Raw genomic sequence first — 19714 nt, 5'->3', positions numbered from 1 at the left:
GGAATGGGGGAGGGGTGTGCCTAGGAGCATCGCTTTATAAAAGCAGGGGAGGGATAGGAGTACGTGGGGGCACTGAGTCTTGAGGACAGACAGGTCTTGGGGAGACCGGCAATAGAATACACCCGCAGCGTGTGGGGGAAGGGAGCACCAAGGAGAGGGTGCAGCCTCTGAATCCTTCGACCTGGTCCCTCCTAGGGTCTCTCCCGGTTCAACGGTCTCCCTGACCTGTAGCCACCCACAAGAACTGCCCTTTCTGCCCGCACCTACTCGCGTAATTCTTGCTTGACTGAGCACTGTCGTGTTCAACGTCTCTAAAACCCGCCTCTCCTTGCAACCTGAGTTGGCCTAATCTGCCCGGCAACTGTTGACGTCACACTACCACGGCCCTCCCTGAATGGAAGAGATTTACTAGACCACCCCGCCCACTACGCTGAGTTACCGGGGCAGGTGCCACTGCAGAACCGTGCGAGCCCTGCTGTAAAGGACCGGGGTGGGCGAGCGAACGAGGTGGTGAACTTCCTCTAGACGTGCTCATCCTCCATCCTCCATCTCCGGGCTCTGAGGCACTGAAGCTGCTGGTGCCTTGGAGGACACTGTATCCCCCTGTCTGGCTCATCCTTGGGGGCGGGCACAGGGGGATGGAGAAGTGAAGGGGGCAACATAGGAAACAGAAAACTTAAGGGAGAAGATGGCACACTTAGGGCTGGGAAACACTGAGGATGCTGAAGGAGGGAGGGACCCAGCTCCTGAATATGGTACTGCAATGGTCGATGGGCCATTTGGTCCACTGAAAACACGAGAAACCACAGTACAAGACACCAATTTTATTATAAATATCAAGAAACCACAGGGTATTTATGGGCCAGCATATGCCTCGGGTCAGGTTGAAAAGGAGCTGACCCTCCCTTTCTGTGTATTCTAAATATTTCTTATGCTAGCCACACCAACCCTGGCTCCAAACCCAGTTACACTAAGGAGTTCTAAAGCCTGTTTTCTTCCAGGAAATCTGTATAACCAAGAGGAGCTTGGAGAGCAACTAACACTCATGGCAAAATTTCAGGCATCACCTCAAGGGTTACGTTTTAGAATGTCACCCCTCCCAGTAGCAGCTGCCCATTCTGCAACTCTGGTAAGACCTTTGTTCTCAAACTCTCCACTATAGAGAGGAGGGAAAAAGGGACGGAGATGGAGTGTGTGGGTCTGAGGAGTCTTTTTCTGGAGCACCTGACCCACCAGGAGCCTGAACCATGGTCCAATAGCGTCCCTCATTCGCCATGAGCTGCTGGTGGGTTCCCGCCTCAATGATGGTGCCTCCTTCCAGAAAGAGGATGTGGTGAGCCTGCTTCAACGAGCTGAGGCGCTGGGTGATGAGAAGCACAGACCGAGAGCACCGCTCAGGGCTTTCATACAGGAGCTGCTCCACCTGAGAAAAAACATACACTCTGTCAGACCAGGGGACCACTCCCAGCTCAGGGAGACATCTGTGTTTCCAGAGCTGGGACAGACCTCGCCAGGATCATTGCCACCTCTGCCAATAACCCCAAGGAAATTGAAGATTCTCCTTCTGGGTGCTTCTCTGTCAAACCTTTGATTTGTGAAGGGCTGTTTACATGAGGTGGCAACGGTGGAATAAAAGAAAGAGTCCTAAACTGGGAGATTGGGATTCACATACACACACTACTGTATATAAAATAGATAACTAATAAGAACCTAGTATATAGCACACAGGGAACTCTACTCAGTACCCTGTAATTGTCTATACAGGAAAAAAAAAATCTAAAAAAAAAAAAAAAAGAGTGGATATATGTATATGTATAACTGATTCACTTTGTTGTAAACCTGAAATGAACACAACATTGTAAATCAACTATACTCCAACAAAAATTAAAAAAAACAAAAAAAAGTAATGAAAGAAAGAGCCCTAGGGTGAAACCCATAAGAAAAGAGTGAAGGGTATTGAAGAGTCTCTCCTCTCTAATTTTTATATTCTCTTTTAAGGAAATATAACTTACTAGTAAAGAGCATGAGCACTCAAGTCAGGCAGACTTGAATTGGGGTCCAGGCTCTGCTATTCAACAGCTGAATGACAGTGAGCATGTTATTCAACCTCTCTTAGCCTCCGTTTTATCATCTGTTGGATGAGGATAACAACACCCAGCTCACAAGCATTCATGATGAATAAGTGAGCAAGAGACTACATGTTAAGGGCCATCCAGCACATCCAGCACATAGTAAAATTTCAATTCATATTAGTATTATGAGGACGGTCTTTTGCTTATGTTTGGCTTCACAGATTCAGGGTCTGTAGATCATCTCTTTTAACTGGTTTTAGGCATCTTGGGGAGAAGCTAATGGGAACTGAGAATTGCAAGGACCAGTTTGGAGAATTATGATGTTAGTATAATAACAAAGGATGAGTGAAGGAAGGAGGACTGGATGGGAAATAGGCATTAAGAAGATGACTCTCTTACCCGGGACTGGCTGTTTGCATCCAGGGCACTGGTAGCATCATCCAGGATGAGTACACATGGTTTCCGGATCAAGGCTCGAGCCAAGGCCACTGTCTGTCGCTGACCCCCTGACAGCTGGCCCCCAGCCTCACCTACCTCTGCAGAGACAAGGGCCAAGGTGAGAGCTGAATAAGCACATGTGCACCCATGTGTGCGCACGCACACACACATGTACACGCACACCAAGGACTGATGGATGCAGCAAGATAGGGAAGGTTCTGGGAAGGTAAAGGAGTTCTGAGGACATGAGGATGAAAGAGCCATAGGAACAAGATCTTACAACTTCAAATTGATGTCAGTGGCGTGGGGGGAGCTAAGGAATCAAGGCAAGGCTACTGCGGTTACAAGGAAGGTGAAGATGTCTGGGTGGTGATGTGAGTGGAGAGAGCACCTGTGTCGTAGCCTTGAGGGAGTACAGAGATGAAACCGTGGGCTCCAGACTCCACTGCAGCAGCTGTGATGTCCTCCATGGTTGGCTTCTGGACCAGGCCATAGGCAATATTTTCTTTCAAGCTTCTTCCAAATAGCTGTGGCTCTTGTCCCACAGCAGCCACCTGGGACAAAATACGATGCAGAGTCATAGAACAAGGAACACAGGAGTGTGGTTCTCTAGAGACTGAAGACTGAGAATCTCTATTGGACGCATATCACAAAATTACACGGCCTCTCTCCTGACCACACGCTCACCTCCACCTAAGGTCTCCTAACACTCTGTTCAGAGCGCTCGGTAAGAATGCTCTTCTGACTTGAGGCTCCCTGCCCTCCCCCATGCCATCTTCTTGCTCACCTGTCTGTGCAGGTAGCGGTGCTCATATTTGGGAAGGGGCTCCCCGTCCAGGAGCACCTGCCCCTCGGTGGGCTGGTACAGATTCTGCAGCAGGGCAGCCACTGTGCTCTTCCCAGACCCATTGGGCCCCACCAGCGCCGTCACCTCACCAGGACGAAGGGTGAACGTCAGACCCTGGAAGCCACAGAATCACACACACTAAGAGGCAGCCGGGGGCCCCTAACCTTGAGACCTGTCAGTCATTGTCTTGTTACGTTGTCTTGTCAATGTCTTCCCCCAGAGAAGAAAGGAGGAAAATGCGGAAGTACAGTAACTACTCCCCTTTCACATGCACAGACACCTCCCCATGGAGTAGAGATGGAAGATGAAACAAACACAAAGGCAAAGACTAAGCACCACTGTGCCACACACTCAATCTCAGATAGCATGAAAAAAAAGAAAAAAATCACATTCCAAACTACAGATGGAAAGAAAAAGGAAGACACAGCTTTTGCTTCCATGATGCCTTAGGATAGGAGAGCCTTCTCCCTGAGAGCCTCCTCTTCCATTCTTCTTGGAAATCCAGCCTGGTCCTTGAGCTTGGGGGCAGTTTTATGGAACGCGTGATCTCGACTTTGCCTTTGAAGGGTGAGGGAGGCTCTGTCTAAACCTGGTGCTAAGCAGGTTGAAGGCAGGGAGAAAATTTAGGGTGCTCGAGTTGAGGGTGAGGTTGGTAGAATACAGGGATTGGTAGGTTGTACCTGCAGCACTGGGACATCTAGACGGTTTGGGTAGGCGAAGGAGACACCCTGGAACTGGACGAGGCCCTGCAACTTTAAGGAAGTGAACACACCACTGGCTGGGCAGCGAGGGATCCGGTCCAGGTATTCAAATATTTTCTCTGAAGAGCCCACAGCCTTCTGTACCCTGGGATAGGTGGACAGCAGTACCTGGAGGGGAGGTATGAATAGTGAGGCAGGGGATGGGAGGGACCCAATCTGTTACCAGGATTATGTGATGTGAGAAGGGCAAAGGAGGGAAGGAAATTGACTCAGATGGTGACGGCACAGGGGAAGGAAAAGCACTGGGGAGTAAGAACAGAAGGACCTCACCTCAACAGCTGTGGTGAACTGGATCTGGTAAAGAACAAAGGTGACCAGGTGCCCACTGCTTACAGACCCACTTGTCACCAGCTGCCCACCGAAATACAGGATTCCCACCTTCAGCAGCAATCCTGAGATCTGTGGAGACCACAGAGAAAAGGGACTGTGGAAGGAAAATCTAAAATTCTGGTGCAAAGAACCAGAATCGTTAACATTAAGGAGAGATAGCGTCCCCTTTCCCCAAGTAACTCAGGGGGTTCAATAGGTATTAAAGAATGAACCATAGCATCCCATGGAGTCTCACTCGGTTACCCATGATAGAAGTCAATTATCACCATCACCATCACCAGTAGCGCCCTGTTTGGGGAGCATCTTGCTCTTCACAAAAGGCTTTCATGAATGTAATGTCATCTCATATTCATATCAAGAGCCCTATAAACTAGGTTATATTACTCCCATTTTTTAAAATGAGAAAAAAGTCTCAGAGAAAGTAAGTTAATAGCCCGTGGTCCCAGAGCTAGTAAGTGGCAGCATCAAGGCAGGAACTTCTGATCGCTGATCTAGTTCTCTGTCAATTACATCACAAGATGCCCCGCATCCTTGGCTTCCGCTATTCCCATGGCTCTCAGGAGTACATCCGCATAGTTCCGGCATGAAGCAGGCCCAGGTGCAGGAATATATAGCTCCCTGAGCAACCCCCATGAGGCAGAGGAAGGCCCTGGGACTGGAAGACTTGGCACTTTCCTACAAAGGGGGTCGGGGAGATTTCGTGCACCCTAGGGAAAGGAAGCCATCTAGCATGCCTGAAAAGAGGGAGGGGGTTAGGAACACTGAGTGGGGTCGTGGAGCCTCTGGTTGCTGGGATACAGACACTGAACCCACCATTGCCCAGCGGAGGAAGAGTGTGGAGCAGGGTCATGGGACAGGGAATGGCACTGAAGCATCTTGGGGACCAGGGAATAGGCATTCATCCCCAGGTGCTCACATTGGTGGTCCAGAGGTTGACCGCGTAGGCCAGGGCCTCCTTCTGGTTGAGTGTCTTCATTTCATGCAGCTTTTGCCTGAACTTCTGGGCCTCACCCTCTTCGTTGGCAAAGCTCCGGACGGTAGGCATAGCTGACAGCACCTCAATGGCCACCTGGCTGGATTCTGCCAGAGATTCCTGCACCTGTGCTGCCAGCACCTGTGGAGACATGGACAAGAGATGTCACACGTGGCTGGCAAACCATAAGGGACACTAGGACCTGAGTTATCCAATTAGAGATTAAAGGTGAGAAAGGGCAGAGAGACAGAAGAGAAAGGGACACAGCTATATCCCCCACGGATACTAAAGAGATACAGAGAAGAGGAAAATGACTCAGAAGGGTCATAGAGGATCATATTCTTGAGACTAGTGATCATATTCCTTTTTTTAGTTTTCATTTTATATTGGAGCATAGTTGATTTACAATATTATGTTAGTTCCAGGTATACCGCGAAGTGATTTATTTATACATACATATGTATCTATTCTCTTCCAGAGTTCTTTCGTATATATGCTATTACAGAGTATCAAGTAGAGTTCCTTGAGCTATACAGTAGATCCTTGTTACTTATCTATCTTATATATAGTAGTACGTATATGTTAATCCCAACCTCGGTGATCATATGCTTAAAGACAGATTGTAGGCAGACGTTAGAAGACACAGAGAATGTGAAGATCGACACTGAGCAATCCAGGAACATGGACAAGGAGTTTCAAAAAGATGAAGAATCAGCGAAGATGCCAGGAAAGAAATCTGTGAGGAGAGCCCACCAAGTCTGGGCAATGAGGGTCAGTATAGGTTGAGGCAACTCCCTGGACATACCTTGTGCCATTTTCCCAGCTTCTTAGGCAGAAGGAAAAGTAGTGGCAGGGCGAGCAGGGTGACCATGGTGAGGGACGGGGACCCCCAGAGCATGAGCCCCAAGAGACACAGTCCACGCCCAAGGTACCACAGCAAGAGGCTCAGCTGCGAACTCAGAGACTCACTCATGGTGGACGTGTCCTCTGTGACCCGAGATGTGATGGCACCTGCCAAGGATTGAGGAGAAGAGAGTGAGTGAGTGAGAAGCTCAGAGTGATGGGAAGGACTGGCAATGAGCCAGGGTGCCAGGGGGAGGGGTTCTAAGAAGGTCTGGAAAACAAGGTCAGTGGTTTAGGGAGGCTTGGAATCTCAACTCAAGGAGAATGGGTTCCAGAGGAAAAGCCTAGCCAAAGACCTTCCTTTTAACTCTAAAGAAATTGATGCCCTTGTGAATTTCTAATTCTCTGACAGATTTCTGTTCTCTAAAGAACTTGTATATCCCCTGCACATAGGCAGGAAAAACTTAAACTGATCATATAACAGAGCTGGAGAAAAACGAAGGTGCTGCTAGAAAGCAGTCCAGGAAACTGTAGCAAGTCCTGGATTGGGAATCAAGAGATGGCTTCTATTCCCAAGTTCATCTCTATCCATACGTGTCTATGCAAGTGTTGGCATTTAGGGTCTGGGCCTCAGTTCCCTTCTCTGTAAAACGAGGTGGTTGGACTCTGTGATCTCAAAATTTCCAGGTTTGAAATTCCTGTCATTTCTATCTAAATACACACAGGGGGATATATCTGTGGGAAAATCTTGGATGGAAACACTAGGTTTTTCTGAAGGTAAGGAGTATATGTATTTTGCTCTTGAGGTACGTCAAGAATAAGACATGACGACGTTTACGTGTGAGAGAAGGATCAAGGTTATAAGTAAAAAGATGTATGGGGATATAAACAGTAAGTGGACTGATAGTGAAGAGTTTCATGAGAAACCTGTTTGGTTCTTTTGAAAAAACTCTGTTTCCTGGCGCAGGACAGCCCGAAACACCTCTCCCTGCAGGTGGCTGCGCACGCGGCCCATGGTGCTGTTGTAGATTCCATCAGCCGTGAACTCCAGCACTGCGCTAGAGGGAGACAGAGAAGGAGGGCCGGGCATGGTCAGGGGGCCCCCCAGAAATGCACTCTGGACGGTAGCCCCAACTTTCAACTCCCTCTTTTTCAGGGTTCCCCCATCCCCAGCCTTCCAACTTCAGCCCCCAGACCTGGCTATGGTGAGGACAGACATGAGAGTTATGTTTCGAGTGAAGGCAGCGCCTGTCCTGTCATGTAGAATCCAGTCCGTGAAACGGCCCGTGAAGAATGGAACAGCCATCTCCCCTGGGGAGGGAGAGAAATATCAAGTCTAAGCAGGTCAGCTCTAACCAGACGGCCCCCGGCCCACCCTCCTTTCACCTTTGCCCATAATCCTGGAGGGCAGTGGCAGAAAGACACAATCTACACCTAAACGGGCCACCTGGGAACTCAAAACCCTGTGGCCCCACCAGACCTTTAGAGGTTGAATGAGGAAGCCTAGGGATCATAGGATGGGCTGCCCCAGAGGAAAGGCCTTGTCCAAGGTGGCCAGTGAAACAACGCCCGGGGCAGCCCTGGAGTCCAGGACTCCTGACTCCTACCCAGTACAGGGCTCTTCCCTCTCCACTGGGGTGGGGAGTGGGGGCTCTTCTCAAGACCTGAGCTGGGTCCCCTTCCCCTCATCCACATTTCCGAGAACTCATACCAATCTATCTCACTGACCATTACTCTCGATTCCTTCCCAGTCCTCTAGCCTCGTCCCTCTCCCCCTGCATCCCCCTTACCAAGACAGGAGAGTACCAACAGGGCCAGAATGAGCGGGAGGCGTTCTTTCTCTGGGCCCAGGAAGCCTAGAAGCCGGCTCACCGCCACTCCAGAAGCGCCGTGACCTCCTTGCACCCAAAGGCTCCTGATCTTATGCCACAGGGCGGCCGCAGGCAGTGCCGCCGTGTAGCTGAGCGCAAAGGCGTCCAGGCGACTTCCCCAGTACAGTGGCCGGGTGCTGTCAGCGTCCCTGGGGGCTCCCCACGGGTCCAGCTCTCGGAACGAGGCAAGTCCCGGCAGGGCCAAGCCCAGCACCGCCGCCAGCGGCTCCAAAGCAGCCAGCCATCCCCGGACTCCTGCGCTTTCTCTCCGGAAGCCCAGCGCTGCCCCGAGGACGCCTCGGGCTCCCAGCCACAGCACCGCCCAGCGGCTCAGGCCCGCCACCCAGACCCGGAGCAGCGGCAGCGCAGGGGGTACCAGCAGGGAGGCTATTCGGGGCAGCGCCAGCCGGAGCAGCATCCAGTCGGCGAGGAGCAGCAGCGCTGTCCCCAGGCACGCGAGGGAGGCTCGGGAGAGGCGGAGACACCCGCAGGGAGCGGGGGACTCCGAGCAGGCCATGGGCGCGCGCGGTTCGAGGCCGGCCCGGGTCCTGGGACTCTCGCCGTCCTCGCCGGGACGGACTCTCTGGAAGCTGTCGGAGTCGTAGCAGGGCGGGTGCCCGGACCGCGGCGGGGAGGGAGCAGGGCGAGCCGGGGCGGGGCTTCGGAAAGTCCCAGGAACCCACCGAGCCTGCCGGCGCCGGCCTGAAGTGAGCGGTTTACGCTAAAGGGAAAACGAAAGCTTCTCCGGCTCTCCAGACCCGCCCACTCCGAAGGCGGTCCGCCCGGACTATGTGGGGGGAGGGCGTCGACATCAGATCCGATGTTTAGGGGAGCAAGCCCTGGTGCCCCACCTTCTCCATTCCCAACACCCGACCCTCCTGTCCTCACCTCCACTTGCGGGATCCACTTGTCGCGACTTTCTCACTCCAGCCTCTGGGTGGGGTTCCTACGTCATCTGTCTCCGGGCAGTTCTGCTCCGCGCAAGTTAGCGCCCGGATGCGAAGCCTCGCGGCATGGACCCGGGCGCCCCCTGGCGGGCTTGGAGAAGGGGCGGAGCTGTAGGCAGCGAGCAGCGCGCTGTCCCAGGTCGCAAACCAGTGGCCCAGGCGGCGAGGAGCGCGGCGACGGGATGCTGCGGGCGGGAGCACCCACCGGAGACTTACCCCGGGCCAGAGAAGTCCACACCGGGGTAATGAGTCTGGGCTTGAGGGTTAGCGGAGGGGTGGAGGAAATGGAGCGATAGGGGGACCCTGGAAGAGCCAAAGAGTGAATTTGGAGACTAACAAGAGTGGGGAGATAGCTTGTAGCAGCCAGTGCTCACATCCCGAAATGAACACGGGCGTCTGTATTCTGAAGGGGTTGTCTAGGGGTCCGCGAAGGGACTGGGCACGGGAGGCAGGTGGAGAAGGGGTGCTTTGGCTCTGAGCTGGAAGCGTTAAGGAGAAGCTGCCCTAAAGCGCTTTCGCTTTCACTCTGGGCTAGAGAGAGCGCCTGGTTAAATCAAGGGAGGGGGTTGGAGAAGGTGCACAGAGAAAAGCAAACGGTGCCCTGGGTTAAGTAGGACAGCACTTGAGAGAGGGGAGTATGGGCACTGATTGAAAAGGGACGCATCACACAGACCTTTGATAAACTAGCCCATGGGTAACTCATAGCCCCAGCACTGATAATGGGGGTTCCATGTGAGCTGGAGGTGACCTTCCCCAGCCTGGCCCAGGAAGGCTCCTCCTTGGCCCAGGTGCCACCGTGCTCCCTTCCTCATGTCTTCCCCACCCACCTCCACAACCTGCTGGATGACTTTTGCCCAGGCTGGACCCCTGGGGCAGATGGCAGCCCAAGGCAGGCCGGCTTCTGCTCTCAAACTACTGCCACCAAGCTTAGCTTTGGGGCAGCTTTGTTATATAGGAATAACCTCTTGGATGGGGTTGCCCCTGTTCTCTGCTGTGCTATTCATGATGAATCAGTATGTCAAAATGAACACTCGGCCAACATCCCTGGAGGCCAGAGTAACTTATGGAGTGGTGAGAAGTATAGCCGTAAAACCATTTATAAATTAGAATATCTCTCCTCACTGCCAGATGAGCAGTGAAAAGTAAGAAGTAGAAGTCAAAACAAAGCATGGGAGCTAGACCTGGGTTTTAGTCCTGTGTGACCTTGGACAAGTCATTTGCGTTCTCTATGACTCAGTTTCTTCATTTGTAGGATCTTTAAGGCTCTTTCCAGTTCAACAGGAGTAAAAAAATGTAGCTTTATCCTCCTTCACTCTTCCTTAATTCTTTTGTTTAATTTCTTTTCTTGACCTGAAAAAGTCAGCTCAAACTCCCCAATCAAATCCTCTTTTGGTACAGATCTCTTTCCCTGGCTACTCTCTTCCCCTGGCTGTTTACCTCTTGATAAGAAATCCTTAAATGAGACCTCTATTTTAAACTGTCCCATGTGTTTCTTGCTGCTTTCCTCCTTCCTTGACACGTGGCCATGCTAACCACTGACCCCTGAGATGTTTTGTGTTGTTCAGTAAACTGAAAGAGCTCACTTCTGATTAAGGGGTGGTGGGGTGGATGACTGTGGGCCCAAAAAAAGGGCTTGAGCTTGTTTCCCAAGGTCACGGTCACTCGCTGCATGGGGAGGTCTGTAGCACATCTGTACACACAACAAGCGCATGCGGAGGTAATTCATTTGTGGAGCTGCGTCACCGGGACTTGGAAGTGCCCCCCCTGAGCCCTTCACTCAAAGGGAGCACTTATGCCCCTAGGAGCCTCATTCCACCTCTCTCTCTTTACAGTGGAAAGGATTCTAGGGATGCCATTCTTTCTGTGTGATACCACTGCCAGGCTCTGACATTCCCTTGCTGCTGGGAGAGACGAGAGAAAATGGAAAGATGAACAAAAAAATCCCATTCTGGGAGTCAGCTCTGGCCTAAATTACTGTATAACCTTGAGCCAGTCGCCTCCCCATTCTGAGAATGTTTCCTCATCTGTAACATGAAGGGGTCAAGGCTCTTGCTGCTCTGACATTCCATCCTCTGTGTCTCTGCAGACAACCATCATGGCAGTAGAGTTTGATGGGGGCGTCGTGGTGGGATCTGATTCCCGGGTGTCTGCAGGGTGAGTACCAGTGCCGGTGTGTACTTTTGGAAGGAAGCTAATGGCCCCCAGTGCACATTTTTCTTAACCATTCATAAAGAGACTGGCAAACTGAAGCATTGGAGAAAATGAGTGAACCTTTCAGAAAGGCCACTATGATAAGATATTGGGTGGGTATTTGGGTCTCTGAATTCATGGAGAAGAATCTGGGGCCTGGATGCTAATGTGGCCTGTCCCACAGAGTCACGGAATCGGGTCTGAAAAGGGTTTAGGAGATAGAGATTTCAGGGGCCCACCTTCCATCTATGTTTAGAGATAGAAAAGATGGTCCTGCCAAGCAGATACTCTGGTTTCTGATCCATCACATGTTGAACTAAGTTTGTCTTTCTCCCTTCTGGCCAGTTTCCTCACATACAAAATAAGTATACAGGATTAGATCAATATTACTTACTTTATGTTCCATAGAACACATAACTTCCTCAAGATGGTTAATAACAAAGAAAAATTAATAAGGGGAAGATTATTCTTAGCTTAATTTAGTATTTTTTGTTTTATTATAAAAATCTAAGCCTGAAAATAAATCTAATTTTGATCATTACTTGCAGTGTTTCGTTTGTTGGAGACAATTCTTTGCTTCCTGCTTTAATCCAAGCATTAAATTTCATGTACTCTGAAGCCATTCTCTCGTGAAATAAATTTGAGAAACACCGAAAGATGAACATCAAAAATTTTGGCAACTCTCTATATGATCCAGCAATCCCACTCCTGGGCATATATCCAGACAAAACTATAATTCGAAAAGATACATGCACCCCTATGTTCATAGCAGCACTATTTACAGTAGCCAAGACATGGAAGCAACCTAAATGTCCATCGACAGAGGAACGGGTAAGGAAGACGTGGTACACCATGAACATTGGGGTGCATCTATCTTTTTGAATTATGTTTTTCTCCAGGTATATGCCCAGGAGTGGGATTGCTGGGTCATATGGTAGTTCTATCTTCAGTTTTTTAAGGAACCTACATACTCTTCTCCATAGTGGCTGTACCAATTTACATTCCCACCAACAATGTAGGAGGGTTCCCTTTTCTCCACACCCTCTCCAGCATTTATTGTTTGTAGATTTTTTGTTGATGGCCATTCTGACCAGTGTGAGGTGATACCTCATTGTAGTTTTGATTTGCATTTCTCTAATAATTAGTGATGTTGAGCATCTTTTCATGTGCTTTTTGGCCATCTGTATGTCTTATTTGGAGAAATGTCTGTTTAGATCTTCTGCCCATTTTTTGATTGGGTTATTTGGTTTTTTGATATTGAGCTGCATGAGCCGTTATATTTTGGAGATTAATCCCTTGTCAGTTGCTTCATTTGCAAATATGTTCTCCCATTCTGAGGATTGTCTTTATACTAAAAAAAAAAAAAAAAGAGTGAATATATGTATATATGTAACTGATTTACTTTGCTGTACACCTGAAACTAACACAACATTGTAAATCAACTATACACCAATAAAAAATTTTTTAAAAAAAGAAAATGTGGTGTATATATATATACATATATATATATATATATATATATATATATATATATATATAAAATGGACTATTACTCAGCCATAAAAAAGAATGAAATAATGCCATTTGCAGCAACGTGGATGGACCTAGAGATTAAATATTAAGCATAGTCAGAAAGAGAAAGACAAATACCAAAAGATATCACTTATATGTGGAATCTAAAGTATGACACAAATGAACATATCTACCAAACAGAAACAGACTCACAGACGTAGAGAACAGACTTGTGGTTGCCAAGGGGGAGGGGGGTGGGGAAGGGATGGATTGAGAGTTTGGGGTGAGCAGATGCAAACTAGTATATATAGGATGGATAAACAACAAGGTCCTACTGTATAGCACAGGGAACTCTATTCAATATCCTGTGATAAACCATAATGAAAAAGAATATGAAAAAGAATATATGTATAACTGAATCACTTTGCTGTACAGCAGAAATTAACACGACATTGTAAATCAACTATACTTCAATAAAATTTTGTAAAAAATTGGCATCTCTAACGTTGATGACTTTTGACTCCTTCCTGACAGAGAGGCGGTGGTGAACCGAGTGTTTGACAAGCTGTCCCCCCTGCACCAGCGCATCTACTGTGCTCTCTCTGGCTCGGCTGCTGATGCTCAGGCCATAGCGGACATGGCTGCCTACCAGCTGGAGCTCCATGGGTATGAAGTTTTGGGGTCCCCAGTCCACACCGCCTAGAGTTCCCCCAACCAGTGAACCCCTAGTCCTGTTCCAGGAGCACTGCTGTGGAAAATGAAAAATTCTTGCTTTGCCTCCAGCTTTCATTAGTGTTGAACTGGCACTTGAATCTCTCGAAGCTGGTTTCTACACCTGTAGAGTAGAGATAACTAATAGTACCTACCCTACCTCACCAGATGGTTATTTCCAGAATCAAAAAATATGAGTGAAAGTAGTTCAAAAACTGCAAATCACTCTCCTAATATAAATAGTGGGGAAGAAGATTAGGACGTGGGCCACCATAATATCAGGTGGTGACCCTGGGGGAAACCAAGGTCATTAGGGCAGAAGTAAAGTTTACCTGCTTTTACCCACATGGGCAGGGCTCTGGCAGTCAGGAGAATTATGTCATTGGGGGCTGGGGGTGGGACAGAGTAAAGGAGGGAGAACAATTAGCAATTGAAACCTTCTTCCCAGTGGGTGATGTGAGACTCTGGTTCCCCTGCACATGTGGGAGGGGAGCTAGAGTTTGAATCCTTGCAGCTATAGGTTTCGGGTGTTCCCCGGCAGCGATGATGGTAATGGCCCAGGAGGGTGGAACTTTAGGAAAATCATATTGCTGCCTATTCCTAACCCTTCCTTTAGAATGGAACTGGAGGAACCCCCACTTGTTCTGGCTGCTGCAAACGTGGTGAGGAATATCACCTATAAATATCGGGAGGACCTGTCTGCACATCTCATGGTAGCAGGCTGGGACCGACGCGAAGGGGGCCAGGTGAGTCTCTCCCAATGTCCTCCGTCCCTTGGGGTTCCCCTCTCCCGCAGAGAGGGAGATGGAGGTCATATGGCATTCTCGCCAAGAGTTCCAAAGACACTGCCTCGAAAATGTAGGATAGTCTCAAAGGAGAAGGGCATGAGATGCTGGGGCTTCACTGCAGAGTGTGGACACCACCTGCTTGTCTCAGTGGTGAGCAGAGGAGGGAGGCTTCTAGAATCTGACCTGAGGATGCCTCCCCCAGGTATATGGGACCATGGGAGGGATGCTGATTCGACAGCCCTTTGCCATCGGTGGCTCTGGCAGCACCTATATCTACGGTTACGTGGACGCGGCGTACAAACCAGGCATGTCCCCAGAGGAGTGCAGGCGCTTCACCACGAATGGTAACTCAGCAAGTGGAAGGGTACCTGGGGCAGGGGTTGTTAAATGTGGGAAGGAGGTAGAGTATGAGGAATAGGAATACGTGGGTGACCATTTAATTAAATGTCCAATGGGAATTCCCTGGCGGTCCAGTGGTTGGGACTCCTCGCTTTCACTTCCCCGGGCCCGGGTTGGATCCCTGGTGGGGGAACTAAGATCCCGCAAGCCATGCTGCACGGCCAAAAAAAAAAAAAAAGAGAGAAAACGTCCCAACTGGGACACTTTTGAGAGTGAGAGATGGCAGGACAAAGGCTAAACTAGATGGGCTTTCAGGATAAAAGGCATAAACCAGGACTAGGTTTATGGGTGACCACAAGAACCAGTGGTGAGCTAGCTTGGGCCCGCTCATAAGAGTCGATTGTTAAATATTCAAGGTTGGGGAGCTGCTTATTTATCTATTTATAACTTGAAATCAATCATGGCGGGAGTATTGAGACCATGGACATTATGTGAAGACTTTTTTTTTTTTAAAGTTGGTTGACCACCACTAAATATGCATCTCTAGGAGATGGGTTCTGAAGTCTGAAAGTGGTCATAGGCATATGGACCGGAGGGAAGGGAAACGATATTTGAAGCTAAGCCATTCTCTCTTCCTCTCTGCAACTTGAAACCCTCTGCAGCTATTGCTCTGGCCATGAACCGGGATGGCTCCAGTGGGGGCGTCATCTACCTGGTCACGATCACAGCCGCTGGTGTGGACCATCGAGTCATCTTGGGCAATGAGCTGCCGAAATTCTATGACGAGTGAATCTTTCTCAGACTTCCCTTCTTTATTTTATAATAAACTTTCTGGGACCGGAAGCTGGTATGGTCATGGTCACTCAGGGAGATAAAGCTTGGGAAGGGGGCTTCTTCCCACCCAGATGTTAGCATATCTTTTTTGTTCTTTTGTCCCCAGGTCTAAAACATCTTTCCCACAGGAGAGAGAGGTGGGCAGGGAGGCGGGGTGTATACTAGAACTAGGAAGAGCTCTACACATGACAGGTCATAGGTAGCTAAGACAGCTACACACGTGAGAATTAGCTAAGAGCACCAGCAAACTCACATGGAAAAGAATTCCTTTCATAATGCGTTCATTCACATTAGAGACCAAAAACTGATAAGTACTTAAATATTTGGTGGGGGGGGGGTACTTGTGAATTTCAAAGACTAATAACAAGAACCAAAAAAGCTATATTTATTGAACCAAGCATTAGCTACATGCTTATAAACTTTATTTCTTAGAACCCAAACAAAAAAATCTTATGTAGGTAGGACAACTACTTCTGTGTACGGATAGATGGGAACTTAGGAAGAGTAAGTCATGGCAAGTTCAAAAGCTGAGATGTGGGATTTAGTTTACCATATGCCTTTCCTCTAACACAACGTGAAACCTTCTATAACCGCAAGCTTCATATAGCATCTCCTCCTTGAAATCTGCAATAATTAGCCCAGCCCATGATTTGACACTTACCAAGTCATCACTAGATGTTTGAGTAACTGTATGAAACAGGCTGAGTTCTGGTCCTATCGTTGCCAGGCACTTTCTGAGTGAGAGGACAAATTACTCCCCTTCTTTGAGCCCTCATTTTCTCTTCTGTCAAATGAAGGTGTTGAGTGACTTCTAAGATGGTTTATAGTTTTGACATTCAATGCCATTTTGCTCATAAGTGAGCAGTTAAGAGGTGTATTTAACAGAAATCCTAGTAGGCTACCCAGGAAGCTTCTGTCTGCTTTTCTTTCTGGATCTCAGGCTCAACATACAAATTCAAAGTACCCTAAGACATTCCTATGTCCTTGGTAGTGTGTATTTGGTTTGGAGAAAAATAATCTAAAATTACTAGAGCCTAGGGGAGGGGGAAGGGTAAACTGGGACAAAGAGAGAGTAGCATTGACATATACACACTACCAAATGTAAAATAGATAGCTAGTGGGAAGCAGCCGCATAGCACAGGGAGACCAGCTCGGTGCTTTGTGACCATCTAGCCCTCTAGATAGGGAGGGTGGGAGGGAGACTCAAGAGGGAGGGGATATAGGGATATATCTATGCATATAGCTGATTCACTTTCTTATACAGCAGAAACTAACACAACATTGTAAAGCAATTATACTCCAATAAAGATGTTAAATAAATTGTACATTGCAAATAAAAATTAGAACAACCATTTAAACTGAAAAATAAATAAATAAAAAATAAATTACTAGAGCCTTGAGTTCTTTCTAGCCATGAGATTTAACTTATTTTGAAATTTAACATAATAGTTTAAGAGCCTGTCTCTCCTGCCAATCACAACTCCCCAACTCGAACTCTGGAGAGTGGACAAAAGCAAGTACTAAACCACTCTGAAAAATAAACAAAAGCAGGGGGATTGTGGAGAGAGTCAAAACTTGGGAAGGCAACGCTCTGGGGGGAAAAGGAGGGTTCAATGTTTTTTCTCTTTCCTCTCATGGCTCTGCCCTGAAGTCAGGCATCAGCTACAGAGCTGCACTTCTGAGCTGAATCTCCACTGCCCTTCTGGCTGGAGGAACTGAGAAAAGGGGCCCCTGTGGGCAGGAGAGTGTAGGGGAATCTCCCAGATGAGAGAGCTGGGGACGGGGCTCCCTAATTCTAGGTATGAATCCTCATGACAGCCGGGTTACTCCTGAGCTGCACATATGACACAACCAGCACAAAACAGCAAAGACTTTGAGAACTGAATTAAGATGTAAACCTTTTAAAATTAGATGGCCACCTTTTTCTTTATTGGCCAAAAAACTGCATCCTTATGCCCCTTATTCCAAAAAAGGGCTTGTAGCAGCTTACAATTTAAAAAGAAGGAGGAGGAGGAAAAAGAGAAGGAGGGGGACGAGCAGGGGGAGAGGAGGGGGAGGAGGAGGAGGAGAGAGGGGAGAGGAGGGGGAGGGAAGGGGAGGAAGGAAGGAGAAGGAAGAGGGGGAGGGGGAGGAGGAGGAGAAGAGAAAGAAAATAATTAGAGCAAAGACAAAGTAAAGTTAAGAAATAAATGAAGCCAAGAGGTAAAAACAGTATACAACATGAATATCTCTTTTTAAAAAAGAAAAGTGATGTGCTGGAGCTGTTTTGAACAGCCTAACAAGAGCAGATTGTAAAACATTCAGGAATTTTGAGAGGCAACTGTTAACCATTGGTAGCTTGACATTGACCATGGTGGAAGCATTTATACTACGGAAACCAGCAATGCTATGCATCAGAACTTTTTTGGTTTTTTCCCCAGAAAGCCAGTTTAACATGCCACATGTTGATCAGCCAGCTATCCATGGGTGAAAAATAACTGGCTCTGAGCTACAGGGTAGTGAAAGCAAAAAAGGAAATGCAATCAGGTACAAGATTTGAAAGATTCATTTAAAAAGCAAATCATCCAAAAACAACAACAAAATAGATATAGATATAGATATAATATATATATAGTTTTTCAAATCACATAGAACATTAACTGAAATAGAATATGCATCATGCCATAAAGAAAACGCCAATAAATTCCAAAGTATCAGTATCTTTGAAACTACATTCAGCATCCATATTGTATTAAATTAGAACTTGATAACAAAAGGATACCTAAAATTCTGATGGTTTGCAAACTAAAAAAATATTGATAAATAACAGATTTAAAAGGTACTCATAAAAGAAATTTACTCATTTAGAACCAGGTGGTAAAAATGTTACCTATCAGATTCTGTGGGACACAAAGGAATACTTAGAATTTTATAGCTTCAAATACATTTCTTAGAACAAAAAAAGTTTAAAATAAATGACTTAAAAATTCTCCTGAAATGTTGGAAAAAGAACAATTGAGCAAACCTAAAGAAATAAGAAGGAAGGAAATTAATTTTCTATTGTCTATTGTCTATTTTTCTATTGTCTCATACTCACTGCATTAGCTACCTATTGCTGTGTAACAAATGACACCAAAATTTAGCAGCTTAAAATAACAACCATTTACAATTGAGCATTATTGGGACAATAGGGGAAATTTTAATACAGACTGTGTATTTGATAATATTATATCCATGGTAAGTATCTTAGAGGTGGTGATGTTATTCTGGTTTTGTAGGAGAAACATCCTTATTCTTAAAATACACATTCCAAACTATTTTAGGGTAAATGTCATATGTCCACAACTTTTCTCAAATGACTTAACAAAATAGATCCTCAATAGTAAATGGATAAATAAAATGTAGCTTATTAATACAATAGAATACTGCATAAGCAATGCATATTAATGAACTACTGATAATGCAACAAGGTAGATAAATCTCAGAAATAATATTGAATAAAGAAGCCAGATGCACACAAAACTACACAATATATGTTTTGAAACAACCAGGTCCTACTGTATAGCACAGGGAACTATATTCAATATCCTGAGATAAACCATAATGGAAAAGAATATTAAAAAAATATGTGTATAACTGAGTCACTTTGCTGTACAGCAGAAATTAACACAACATTGCAAATCAGCTATACTTCAATAAAATTAGAGAAAGAAAAAAAAAACAATATAGGTTTCAGTTATCTATTGCTGTGGAGCAAACTGCCCCTAAACTTTGTGGCTTAAAACAAAAACAATCATTTTATGGTTTCTTGTTATTCTGGGGGTTAACTGAACTTGAAGAACCACTGATGTAGCCCGTGAACCAAAGCACTTATCACGGCAGCCAATCCATACAACCCCTGACATTTCATGTAAGGACATTGGTTACCTGTCCCATCAGATTTGAACACCTTTAGAATACTGTAAAAATTTCCCCGACTTTATGGGTCCTGCCTCCCCATAGTACAATTCAGAAAACCCACTTCTCCCAGTCCTCTTGGAAGCCAGGGCACCAATATAGGACCTAAGTCCCACCTTTAAAAAAATCAAATTCATGCACCTGAGACTTCAATTCACAACTGAGCGATAGGAGGAAATGGGCATCTACCCCGCATTCAGTTCGCTGGCAAAGGTGACAGGAAAAGCAACTGGCTTTGGGGGAAGCAGTGGTAAAAAAGGCTAAGTTCCTGTCACCAAAGCGGCTTCGAAGTGTCTTCAGTGGTGGTTGCAATAAAGTCTAA

General features: G+C 47.0%; 2 protein-coding genes across 4 annotated transcripts; one reads left to right on the top strand and one right to left on the bottom strand.

Moving 5' to 3' along the window:
• Window positions 1-809: 809 nt before the first annotated feature.
• On the bottom strand, window positions 810-9131 carry TAP1 (transporter 1, ATP binding cassette subfamily B member). 3 transcript variants are annotated; one of them, XM_082414329.1, is made up of 12 exons: window positions 9024-9119; window positions 8055-8837; window positions 7461-7575; window positions 7192-7322; window positions 6227-6432; window positions 5365-5562; window positions 4389-4517; window positions 4038-4226; window positions 3298-3471; window positions 2902-3064; window positions 2472-2608; window positions 810-1423 (listed from the first exon to the last, which is right to left on the bottom strand). In XM_082414329.1, the coding sequence occupies exons 2-12, from the start codon at window positions 8650-8652 to the stop codon at window positions 1157-1159; spliced, it is 2307 nt and encodes a 768-aa protein (XP_082270455.1). In that variant the 5' UTR covers window positions 8653-8837; window positions 9024-9119; the 3' UTR covers window positions 810-1156. The 3 variants fall into 3 exon arrangements, with proteins under 3 accessions (XP_082270455.1, XP_082270454.1, XP_082270456.1); XM_082414328.1 differs by having other exon boundaries at window positions 8055-8856; window positions 9024-9106; XM_082414330.1 differs by lacking the exon at window positions 8055-8837 and having other exon boundaries at window positions 9024-9131.
• A 22-nt stretch (window positions 9132-9153) lies between these two features.
• PSMB9 (proteasome 20S subunit beta 9) lies at window positions 9154-15465 on the top strand. The gene is made up of 6 exons (XM_082414376.1): window positions 9154-9324; window positions 11169-11236; window positions 13319-13450; window positions 14112-14241; window positions 14486-14627; window positions 15285-15465. Exons 1-6 carry the CDS (start codon window positions 9265-9267, stop codon window positions 15410-15412), a joined length of 660 nt encoding a protein of 219 aa, XP_082270502.1. The 5' UTR covers window positions 9154-9264; the 3' UTR covers window positions 15413-15465.
• The last annotated feature ends 4249 nt before the right edge of the window (window positions 15466-19714 follow it).

This window comes from Balaenoptera physalus, assembly GCF_965194825.1.
Source record: "Balaenoptera physalus genome assembly, chromosome: 11".
Taxonomy (NCBI): domain Eukaryota; kingdom Metazoa; phylum Chordata; class Mammalia; order Artiodactyla; family Balaenopteridae; genus Balaenoptera; species Balaenoptera physalus.
The sequence above is the reverse complement of the archived record's forward strand: the minus strand, read 5'-3'. Positions and strand labels throughout refer to the sequence as shown.